This window comes from Bison bison, unplaced genomic scaffold, assembly GCF_000754665.1.
Source record: "Bison bison bison isolate TAMUID 2011002044 unplaced genomic scaffold, Bison_UMD1.0 scf7180017864280, whole genome shotgun sequence".
In the NCBI taxonomy this organism is placed as follows: Eukaryota; Metazoa; Chordata; class Mammalia; order Artiodactyla; family Bovidae; genus Bison; species Bison bison.
In genome coordinates, this window is record NW_011494852.1 from 6,616,172 (window position 1) to 6,628,247 (window position 12,076).

Below are 12,076 nucleotides of genomic sequence, written 5' to 3' on the forward strand. Positions count from 1 at the left end.
GGCCATGCTGTGTGGCTTGTGGGATCTTAGTTCCCCTAGAAGGGACTGAAACCAGCCCACAACAGTGAAAGCAACAAGTTCCCCACATTTTAAAATTTTTGATGTATTCCAGTTAATCTTTGTTGCCTGTCCTTTTGGTGTCATATCCAAGAAATCGTTGCCAAATCTAATGTCACAGAACTTTCCCCTATGTTTTCCTCTAATAGATTTATAGTTTTTACATTTAGGTCTTTCATCCATTTCAGGTTAATTTTTGTATACGTTTTTAGAAAAGGGTCCAACTTTATTCTTAAAAAAACTATTTTTTAAATTTTCTTGGCTGTGCTGCACAGCATGAGGGATCTTAGTTCTCTGACCGGGGATCTAATCTAGCCCCCTGCAAAAGAAGCATGAAGTATTAACCACTGGACTGCAAGAGAAGTCCCCCAACTTAATTCTTTTGCATGTGGGTATCCACTCCAGTACTCTTGCCTGGCAAATCCCATGGACGGAGGAGCCTGGTAGGCAGCAGTCCATGGGGTCGCTAGGAGTCGGACGCTACTGAGTGACTTCCCTTTCACTTTTCACTTTCATGCATTGGAGAAGGAAATGGCAACCCACTCCAGTGTTTTTGCCTGGAGAATCCCAGGGACAGGGGAGCCTGGTGGGCTGCCGTCTCTGGGGTCGCACAGAGTCGGACTTGGCACAGACTTAGCAGTAGCATCCATCCAGTTTTCCCAATTCCATTCATTGAAAAGACGATTCTTCCCCAGTCCAATGATATGAAACCTTTGTCAAAAATCATTTGATCATACTTGCTGCTGCTGCTGCTGCTAAGTCACTTCAGTCGTGTCCGACTCTGTGCGACCCCATAGACGGCAGCCCACCAGGCTCCCCCGTCCCTGAGATTCTCCAGGCAAGAACATTGGAGTGGGTTGCCATTTCCTTCTCCAATGCATGAAAGTGAAAAGTGAAAGTGAAGTTGCTCAGTCGTGTCCGACTCTTAGAGACCCCATGGACTGCAGCCCACCAGGCTCCTCCGTCCATGGGATTTGCCAGGCAAGAGTACTGGAGTGGGTTGCCATTGCCTTCTCCATTGACAATACTTGTGAGCATTTATTTCCAGAATCTGTATTTTTAACAAATTGCTGCTGAGAATGATTGATACATAGTATCAGATTGTTGCAGGAAGAGGTACTGCTTCTGTTACAAAGTCCAAGCTCTTTCTACTGGTCCTAGGCCATGAAAACAAGGTGTTGAGGCAAGGAATTCTACTTTATTTAGAGAGGTGACTGACCAAGAAGAGGGCAGGCTAATGTCTCAAAATAACCATCTTATCTGGGTCTCAATACCAAGTTCTTTTAAATATCAGAGAGGAGGAGGAGATAAGGAAACAAAGTAACATGGTCATTAATCTTGCAAATATCTCCTAGAATGGCAAACCTCAGGGAGATGTGTTAATTTCTTCCTTCCTGCCATCTACAGGTGGACAGGGTTCTGAGCAAAGGCACTTTAATAGTCAGGCAGAGGGGCAGGATTCTCTGAGGCAGGCCATTATGTATGATCATAATAATAAAAGCAAGTCAGAGAAACAGTTTCAACATGGAATCAGAATTGACTTCTCCATGCAACACTTCCAGGGTCTGAGTGAGGACTCTTTTCTAACACTCAGAAATGAATTTTTTGAGGAGACACCCTTGCTGATAAAGCAAAAGACTTTATTGGGAAGGGGCGCCCAGGTGCAGAGCAGCAGGTTAAGGGAACCCAGGAGAGCTGCTCTGCCACATGGCTTGCACTCTCAGGTTTTATGGTGACGGGATTAGTTCCCAGGTTGTCTCTGGCTAATCATTCTGACTCAGGGTCCTTCCTGGTGGTGTGTGCATCTTTCAACCAAGATGGATTCCAGCGAGGAAGATTCTGGGAGGTTGGCAGAACACAGCATCTCCTCCCTCCTCCTTTTGGCCCCTCCCAAATTCTTCTGAGTTAGTTTTTTTACAAGATATACAATGGGCTGGTGTCAGGACCTCCTGTTGTGAGACAACTCAGGCAAGTGGTTAGCATCATGCCTGGCCAAGGCAGGTGGTTTTGGTCAATGGTTCCCTAACAAGATAAACAGGAAGGGAGGCTGCACTTTTTGAGAAGTCATAGAGAAGATGATGCAGAGATGCGAGTTCGATCTCTGGGTGGGGAAGATCCCCTGGAGAAGGAAATGGCAACCAGCTCCAGTATTCTTGCCTGGGAAATCCCATGGACAGAGGAGCCTGGCAGGCTACCATCCATGGGGCTGCAAAAGAGCTGGACAAGTTGAATGACTAAACAACCACTGCCACAATAAACTTTGAGCCTTATTCTATGCTCATTGTAACACATTAGCATATGTTAAATGACATACCCCAGGCACCAGGACAGTTCCAAGGCTGACCATAAAAGGGTGGATTTCCCAAGATTGCTCTCACTTTCTGAGATGACCCTCTTTCTGCTTGTGGAATGTGTTTCTCTCTAAATAGAGTTGCTTTCACTTTACCACGGCTTGCTCTTAAATTCTTTTCTGCCCAAAGCCATGGACCATAACTTGGCAGCCCATCCCGAATCCTTGGCAGCCTACCCCATCAAGACCTGGGATGTGACCATTCTCTCCCTCCCCCTTCTCCTGCAACACAGGTAGGGGAAAGTCTGGCAAAGGCCCTGGGCTGGGTGGATGCCTGGCAGGTGTGGGGAGCAATGAGGAGGTGAGTGAGGCTGAAGCAGGTGAATGAGGGGGCGAGTGGGAGGAGATGAGAGTCTGGCAGGCCCTATGGGAACTTGTGGGCTTCAAGGGCCCTGGGCAGCACTCAGGCCTTCACCTGGAGTGAGCTGGGCTACGTGACCTGGGCAAACAGTGGAACATCAGGATGAGAAGAGGCCTCAAGATCAAGACGGTGGGTTGTCTCCAGCTGACTTCTGTGACCAGGCCCTAGGATGAACTGGGGGGAAGTGGGAGGCTTATTGTATTAAACAAACAAATTAAAATTTCCTCTCAGGTTAAAATTTCTTCCCAACATGGTGGGAGGAGGGCTCAGCTTAGATATCAAAGAATAAAAAAATAAAATTGTGTTTCTTGCAAACCTAATTTTTGGCCTGAGAGGTAGATCTCTGATCTATTTTTAAAATTTCCTCTGGCTGCCACTTGGAGGGCATGGGACAGGATTCCCAGGACTGGGAGCCAGGAGGCAGGGGGAGGCTGGGGCTGGACCATGATGGAGCTGTGGAAGGGGAGGAAGTGGGGGGAAGCGGGAGGAGAGGAAGGGTCCAGGATGAGGCTTGGGCTCTGGTCTAGGGACTTGGGGATCATGAGGGCCCCCTGAAATGTGGACTAGAAGGAGGAATGGGTTTCTTGGAGATGCTGTGGCCAGTTTGGGACATCATGGGAATGGGAGTCCAAGAGGAGGTATCCAGTAGGAAGCCCAGAGCTTCAGAGTGAAGCCAAAGCCATAATTAACCAATGACACTCCAAACATCAGCCATTTAGTCTCACTTTCCCATACTTTGCCTCGTATCCATGTGTCACCTATACACTTAGCTACTTAATCATTTTCTTTAAATCAATTCACTTTTTAAAAAATTAAACACATTTATTTATACAGGAAACATCATTTCACTCCAGGAAGTGGAAAACTGCCATAAACAGAATAGAATAGTACAAATAAATCCAATGATTCAGCAAGGATCAAAGAGAGGTGTTGAGAGCATGGGCTAAAAAGTTGTTGGTGGGCAAGTTAGTCAGGGTCTCAAGATACCACCCACAGAGTGTCAAAAAGCCGAATTGTGTTCCCTCCCCAAATTTTTATGTTCAAGTCCTAACCCCGGAACTCAGAATGTGACTATATTTGGAGAAAGGGCTTTTAAGAGGTGGGTGATTAAGTGAAAGTGAAGTCATACAGATGGGCTCTGATGCAACATGAAAGAAAAGAAAGAAAGAAAGACAGTGAAGTCGCTCAGTCGTGTCCGACTCTGCGATCCCATGGACTGTAGTCTACCAGGCTTCTCTGTCTATGGGATTTTCCAGGCAAGAGTACTGGAGTGGGTTGCCATTTCCTTCTCCAGGGATGCAACATGAGTGGTGTCCTTTCACGAAGAGGAGATTAAAACGCAGACACACACGCAAAAGAAAGACCATGTTTGGACTTCCCTGGTAGTCCGGAGGCTAACACTGCACTCCCAATGCAGGGGGCCTGGGTTTGATCCCTGGTCAGGGAACTAGATCCCACATGTTGCAACTAAGGGTTCACATGCTGCAACTAAAAATCCCCTCATGTTGCAACTAAGACCCAGCACAGCCAAATAAATAAAATAAATATTAAAAAAAATACCCACTCCAGTATTCTTGCCTGGAGAATCCCATGGACAGAGGAGCTTGGTGCTTGGCAGACTATGGTCCATGGGGTCGCAAAGAGTTGGACACAACTGAAGCGACTGAGTAAGAGTACTGTATATAAAGTAGGTAAACAACAAGGACCAAGTGCATAGCACAGGGAACTGTACTTAGCATCTCATAATAACCTGTGATGGAAAAGAATCTGAAGAATATATATATACTCTTTAAATATTCTTAAAACTAACACAACACTGTAAATTAATTATACTTCAGTTTTAAAAAACAAAGTCAAAAGCTGAGTCCCCTTCAGTTTTAAAAAACAAAGTCAAAAGCTGAGTCCCCGCTGAGATTCCAGGGGAAAATCCATTCCTTGTCTTTTCCAGCTTCTAGAGGATGCCTACATTCTTTGGCTCCTAGCCACATCACTCCAACCTCTGTGTGCATCATCATATCTCTTCCTCTGACTCTGATCTCCTTGCTTCGCTCTTATAAGGGGATTACATTGGGCCCACCTGAATCCAGGATAATCTCCCCATAGCAAGATCCTTAATTTAATCACATCGGTAAAGTCCCTTTTGGGCTTCTCTGGTGGCTCTGATGGTAAAGAATTCACCTGCAATGCAGGACACCCAGGTTTGATCCCTGGGTCAGGAAGATCTCTGGGAGAAGTGAATGGCAATCCACTCCAGTATTCTTGCCTGGGAAATCCAACGGACAGAGGAGCCTGGTGGGCTACAGTTCATGGAGTCGCAAAGAGTTGGACACGACTGAGAGACTAACACTATCACTTTTCAAAGTCCCTTTTACCACTTAAGGTAAAATATTCACAGATTATGGGTATTAGCAGGTGGACATCTTGGGAGGGGCATTATTCTGTTTACCCCAGGGAGGATCCAGTCAGAGAAGCTGTAGTTTTAGACAGCAGTGCCTGAGACAGCCTCACTAAGAAGGTGATGTCTACCTAAGGGTCTGAAAGAAGAGAAGGAAGGAGCAAGGTGGATATTGGGGAATGGCATGCCAGGAAACAGGAACAGCCAATGTAAAGGTTCAGAGGTCTTTCCTCAGGCCTGTTTCCTTTTCCTGGAAACCCCTGCCTCTAAACGACAGGGGTAAGAAGTTGGTGCTGTCCCAGATGCCTCCTGAATCTTGCTTGTGGGGCAGAAGTGTCTGAGATCTCTAATCATCTTTGGTCTCTTGCATAATCTCCATCGCCCATGGTTCCTCAAAGGGCAGCTTGGCCTGTGGGGAGAGGTAGGAGCCTGGGTCAGAAAGGAAACAGGTCCAGCCCTCCCTGCCACCCGCAGTCCTGAGGAGTGATCACCTGGTCCCCGGAGGGGCTCTGTCTGTGCAGCGTCCGCCTGCGGTGCCACTGGCGCAGAGAGGCCCGGACCTCAGAGCTGAGCCCCTTGTGCGCACGGGCCCTGTCGGGCTCGTAGTGGGCAATGTGGTACAGCGCCCCAAACCACGTGGTCAGGTAGTACCCGGCTACGGCAAGAAGAGGAGGTCAGCGCAGCCATCTCAACTCCCCCGAAGCCCAACACCACCTCCCCCCAACCCTGCGCAGGTTGCCCGCCTTCCCTCCCACTGCAGGCAGGGGGCCTAGGGTGCCTCTTGTCGGGTCCCGGGGTTCTGAGGCTGGGGGCTCACCTTCTCCCCGTAGTTCGTCCGGATCCAGGAGCTCCATGAGAAACTCTACGTCCAGCTGCGTCTCCCCAATGTCTGGACTCCAGATCAGTTCCTCTGTCAGCGCTGGCAGGAAGGCGTCGGCCCCCAGGGGCTCTAAGGGAGGGGAGGACAGGTTCTGGGGTTGGAGGGGACGTGCTGGCAACTTCCATCCCATCCACAAGACCGCGAGTGCTGGCTACCCTTCCACTTTGCGGGATATGCAAACGACCCTCACTAGATTCCCCAGGTCCGCGTAAAGCTTGCCATCTTCTCCCGCTCGACGTGTGCACAACCGCCTGCTGCCTGGCTCTCACAACCCTCAAGTCACTCCACATCCAGGTAGACTCAAGACCCCTACTTTACCTTGGTTCTCCCCACGAGCCAGACCCTCGTATACGTCACTGCACACCGCCAGCAGGAGCGACACCTTGCGGCGCGGGGCGCAGGCGGCGTGGAGGTGCGCCAGGCGCGCATGAATGCGGCTCCGTAGGGCAGGGCGGGGCTTCGCTCTCACGCCCCGCCCCCTGGGCTCCCGGAGGCCCCGCCTCCGCCCGCAGGGCTACCTGTCGCCGCCGTAGTTGCCGCAGCTCTGGGGCGCGGAGCGTGCGGAGTCGCATCCACAGGGCGGGCTTCAGAGGCGCCAGCACCGCGCGGTACAAGGCCGCCTCCACTGCGGGGCCTGCAAGGGTTGAGATGGGGTTAGGCAGGGCCGCCAGGTTGACCCATGCCACGTTCTCTCCACTGACCCACCATCACCAATCACCACCCCTCCTTAGCCTCTGTCCACCCGCTTGTGTACACGTAGGTGTGAGCACATGTGGAAGAAGGATCCTGGGTATGAACAACCGCTTGGGAGAGAGAATATGCGCTGTCACACATGCGTGAAACGGAGCAGTGGTGAACAGAGTAGGTGTTGCTACTTGTGGGAAAGGGAGCGTGAGTAGAAAAGGAAACAGATACGCTCAGAGATGGAGAGAACGAAGTTGGATGTGAACACCGATGTAGGGCCAAGAGATGGCAAATGTGAACCTGTGGGGGTTTGGAGAGTGTCCCTCGGTTCCCTCTCAGTCCTCCCCCTTACCTAGCTCCTCCTCCTTCTGGGGGGCCCCAGGTCCCCTGCTTGCGAAGACAGCCCTGACATCGGGATCCTTTGCTAAGTGATCCTGGAGGTCAGTAAGGAGGTGCCGGACGTCCTGAAGCAGCTCTGTGGCCGGGTCCCCAGGCCTGTGGGGGCCCCCAGCACCTGAGGTGAGGCGCGCCCGGAAGCTCCGGAACTGCTTGGCCACGTAGCTGCTCCGGGCCCTGGCTAGAGCCCGGACGTGCTGAGTGAGCATGTCCTCAGGTCCTTCTTCATCATCTTTGTCATCCTCCTCCTCCTCATCCTCCTTCTCCTCCACCAGGCTGGCCAGAGCTGGCCTAAGATGGTGTTCCTCTGGGCTGAGTGGGCCCTCCACCCAGGAGACACGGTGAGGGGCTGGGTTCCTGGGGGCTGATGTGGGGAGAGGGTTGGGTTCCACAGAACAGCAGCAGCAGCTTCTTCATCCCTCAGGGGCCCCGGGCCCTGCTTATCTAACCTGGACCGTGTCTCTCCGCAGTCTCTGGAGTTGTCTCTGGCAGGGTCTGCTCCATCCCCCATCCTCTGTGGGTCTCCAGGTAGAGGTTGTTCACCAGGAAGAGCACCCTCCTTGAGGTGCTGAGTTGGATGCTGCCGATCTGCAGAGGATCTGGGGGACAGCAGGAGTGAGGTGTCCCAGGTGTCCAAGGGGCCAGCCTTGGGGTCTTAGTGTTCAGCCTCATTACTGGAGGAACTGAGATTCAGTTTCTGGTACCTCCTCACTCAGACACAGGAGCTGAGCACCACCCCCCTCAACTTTTTCAGGTCCCCTTGTGCTGTGTGCTTAGTCGCTCAGTCATGTCCAACTCTTTGCAATGCCATGGACTGTAGCCTGCCAAGTTCCTCTGTCCATGGGGATTCTCTAGGCAAGAATACTGGAGTGGATTGCCATGTCCTCCTCCAGGGGATCTTCTCAACCTAGGGAATGAACCCAGGTCTCCCGCATTGTGGGAGGATTCTTTACCATCTGAGCCACCAGGGAAGCCCCTCCAGTCCCCTTTATCCTCCCTCAAACCCTGTAGTTTGGTCCCCCAGGTACCATCCTCCTGGATCGAAGAGGTGGATAGGTGGGCTCTTTCTCCCTTAGAGTATCATGTCTCACCTGTGTTTTGGTCTTCGGGCCCCAGGGTAGGAGGGGGCAAGAGCAATGTTCTAGGCAAAATATCCCTGAGAAAAGACAAGCAGGGGCCACAGTGTGGGTGGGGTGTCATAGGGAAGGATCCTCCTTAGCACCTTTAATGGATGACCTGTACCTGCTGGCTGATAGGAAGGCCAGGAGATGGGGCAGATCTGGCATGCAGAGCTTAGAGGATTCCAGACACACACCTGGGGTAGTGGAGGGGAAAGAGGGCAAGAAGGAATAAGTTAGAAAACTTGAGGGGTAGCAGCGTTCTTTTTTCTGGGACTCTCTCTTCCCCAATCCTGCAGTTCCCCCCAAGAACCTTCAGAACAGAAAAATTTCTAGCCATTGCAGTCCCCTTCTTTTCCTGTATTCTTATGCTAGCATCCCACTTATGCCACCAAACATGATTCATTGATTAGGCAATATTTATTAAGATAACTATTTTCAGGCATTGGAGATATATTTGTCAAAAGACAGATACATTCACTGCCTACCTGTAGCTTACCTTTTAGTGGAGGGAGATGAATGAGCAAACAAATAATGCTAAGTGTATAGTGTATTGAGTGCCAGAAATGAAATAGAGTGATCGAAAGTGACTAGGGCTATCATTAGCTGTGGTGGTCAAAGAAGATTACATTTCTATAGAGGTAGAAAAGATGGAGACTAAACTAGCCATTCAAGGAAGGGCACTCATACAGGAAAAACAAATACAAAGGCCCTGAAGTTAGGACACATTTAGCCTGCTCAAGGAACAGAAAAAACAGTCTCTAGAGCAGAGAGAATGATGGGCAGTAGTGAGCAAGTGCTAATCATAATCTTATAGGCCATGATAAGGAGTTTATTTTTTAAATATTTATTTATTTGGCCATACTGGGTCTTAGTTGCAGCCTGTGGGATCTTCATTTTGGCATGAAAACAGTTGCAGCATGTACGATCTAGTTTCTCAACCAGGGATTGAACCCGGGCCCCCTGCATTGGGAGCATGGAGTCTCAGCCACTGGACCACCAGGGAAGTCCCATGAGGAGTTTAATGTTTATCTAAAATGTTGCAGGGCTTCCCTGGTGGCTCAGAGAGTAAAGCGTCTGCCTGCAATTCGGGAGACCCGGGTTTGATCTCTGGGTTGGGAATATCTCCTGGAGAAGGAAATGGCAACCCACTCCAGTATTCTTGCCTGGAGAATCCCATGGATGGAGGAGCCTAGTAGGCTACAGCCCACGGGGTCGCAAAGAGTCGGACACAACTGAGCGACTTCACTTTCTTTTTTTTTTTTTAAAGATGTTGCATGTCCTTTGCAGGGTTTAAGGCAGGAATGTATAACATCTGGTTGGTGTTTCAAAAGACCACTCTGGCTGCTGTGTCCAGAATGGACTGCAGGAAGAAAAGGGTGGGAGCACAGAGACCAGAGAGGTGGCCGCTACAATTGTCTGGGCAAGAGGTGATGGTGGTTAGGATTAGGGTATGGAGGTAGAGAGGATTAGGAAGATTCAGGAGATATTTTACAATAAAAAATGACTGATCTTGGTGATAAATTTGTTGTGGACTGGAAACTTGAGGGTAGGCTCCTCACCTCCAGGAAGCTTCTGGATCTGGTAGGTGTTGACTTCCCCTGGTGAAGATCCTGTCTTCAACACCAGGACCTGTCTGGGATGATGTCCTATGACCAGGAAACTCTTGGGGAAGGGAGACAAAGGCCAGGTTGAAGAGGAATTCTGCAGAAGTCTATTACTATTGCCTGCCTAGTATCCTTTCCTTTATTTTGGGTCCCACACCCCAAATTTCCTTTAGAAAACTCTATTCCACTCTCTACTTTAGGTCCTGCAGGTTGGACTAACTCTCCCAAGAGCCCTAAGTGTGGGTCCATGACCTGACCTAGCCAATAGGATTGAGTGTTCTCTGACCACTGTGGTTAGTTCAGAGATGCGCATGTGAACCGGATCCAGCCAATGGAAATCTCCCATGGGAGCTCTTTGGAAAGAGGCCTCTTTTTACACTGGGGTTGCTAACCTGGTAAGATGTGGCCCTGTGCTTGGGCCAGCCATCTAGAATTGCTTTATCCAAATCTATTCCCTACTCCTTGCAGAACTCTAGCTTTGTTCAGGGCATTAACAGGCCCAGCCATAGAAGATAGGTAGTGATCGATGTAGGCACTGGTTCTCACCTCTGGCTACATAACTCCCAGGAGAGCTTTTATTTTTTGGTTTGTTTGCTTTCTGGCTGCACAGCATGGCTTGTAGGATCTTAGGTCCTCCACCAGGGGTCAAACCCGAGCCCTCAGCAGTGAAAGCTCAGAGTCCTAACCACTGGACTGCCAGGGAATCCTTTCCAGGTGAACTTTTAAAAAATATTGCTACCTGGGCCTTGTCTGTATATTCTGGATCAATTGTGAAGGCTTTTGTTTTTGCTGGTAAAAGGAAAAAATGCAGCTGGTGCCTCCTTTCTTCCTTCCTCCTGCTTGGAATGCACACATGTGCTTGGGTCTGGGGCAGCCACTGGGCAACCGTAAGGGAAGTCTAGGAGAACTGCTGAGATGTCCTTGATGTCGTTTGAGGAGCAGAACTAGAACCTTCAGCTGTCTTTCTGGTTATGTTAGAAAGATAAATGCCTACTTATCAGGATACTGAAGAACAAGTGTTTATTTGCAGTGAAAAATATTTAGAATTTCCCAAAGTTTAAAGCAAAGCCAAGGAAATCCCTGGAGGTCCAGTGTTAGGACTCTGCACTTCCATTGCAGGGGGCCTGGGTTCAAGCCTTGGTCAGGAAATTAAGATCTCAGAAGCCGTGCAGTGTGGTTAAGAAAAAACAACAACAACAAGAAATGGGATGAAGAGAAATATATATATATATATATATATATTGTCTGATGTTCAAGATTCAGATATCCCTAAAATTACTTTTACTTCTGGACTTTTTGTGCTTCCCTGGTAGCTCAGATGATAAAGAATCTGCTTATAATGCAGGAGACCCGAGTTCGATCCCTGGGAAAATCCCTTGGAGAAGGAAATGACTACCCACTCTAGTATGCTTGCCTGGAAAATCCCAAAGACAGAGGAACCTGGCAGGTTACAATCCATGGGGTCGCAGAGAGTCAGACATGACTGAGCGACTAACACTTTCACTTTCACTGGTCTTTTCTGGACTTTTCAGTCATGTGAATCAATAAGCAGGATTTCAGTTTGCCTGGTTTGTGTTGTGCTTGTCCCTGGCAACCGGCAGGGTCCTAACTGGTTCAGGGTGTCATGGGGAGGGTCAGAGAGGGTGCCTGGGGGTGAGTACTTACCCCTGGTGGCCACAGGTCCAGAAGGGCTTTCGCACTGTGGGCATCCAGCTCTGGGATCTGCCACACCCCCCATGTCCTCTGAAGGCGAAGGAGTGACTCTGGGGTCCCAAGGACCCTTAAGGGGGTCTCACCAGCTCCATTCGCCTGTGATGGGATTAGTCTGGGACAGGCAGGGACCAGGAGACCAGGGGACAGAGGAAGGCAGTTGGACACTGAGATGGGGTCAGAGGTACAGGAAGGGGAAGCCTGGGGGCAAAGGGTAAGAGATGGGGTTCTGGGTCCTGTCTGGGGGTGGGTGGGAGTTGGATGGAAGGGGCTTCTGAATCCAGGGAGGCAGAGATGGCCTCAGCAACCCTCACCTCTCCTGGTCCGTGGGGCCTGCTGAGGCCTTGTCCTCTGGCTGGGCCGTCATCCTCAGGATGCAGGAGGCCAGGGAGCCATGGTCTGGCCTCTGGCAGGGAGGAAAGTATGTCTCAAGGCTGTTCCAGCCCAGGGGTAATATTCTAAATATTTACAACCCACATGGCAGAGACCTTGACCAACCAGGATGGACTTGAGATCCC

At 50.1% G+C, this 12,076-nt stretch overlaps 1 protein-coding gene across 1 annotated transcript in view; it reads right to left on the minus strand.

Moving 5' to 3' along the window:
* Window positions 1-5,040: 5,040 nt before the first annotated feature.
* Window positions 5,041-12,076, minus strand: part of RINL (Ras and Rab interactor-like) — a 9,117-nt gene continuing 2,081 nt past the window's right edge. Inside the window, 12 exon segments of the mRNA XM_010849201.1 lie at window positions 5,041-5,572; window positions 5,655-5,818; window positions 5,981-6,112; window positions 6,362-6,495; window positions 6,497-6,677; window positions 7,080-7,487; window positions 7,573-7,722; window positions 8,215-8,279; window positions 8,366-8,438; window positions 9,804-9,906; window positions 11,514-11,673; window positions 11,873-11,964. Coding sequence (XP_010847503.1) covers window positions 5,510-5,572; window positions 5,655-5,818; window positions 5,981-6,112; window positions 6,362-6,495; window positions 6,497-6,677; window positions 7,080-7,487; window positions 7,573-7,722; window positions 8,215-8,279; window positions 8,366-8,438; window positions 9,804-9,906; window positions 11,514-11,673; window positions 11,873-11,925 — 1,686 coding nt within the window. The 5' untranslated portion in view covers window positions 11,926-11,964 and the 3' untranslated portion in view covers window positions 5,041-5,509.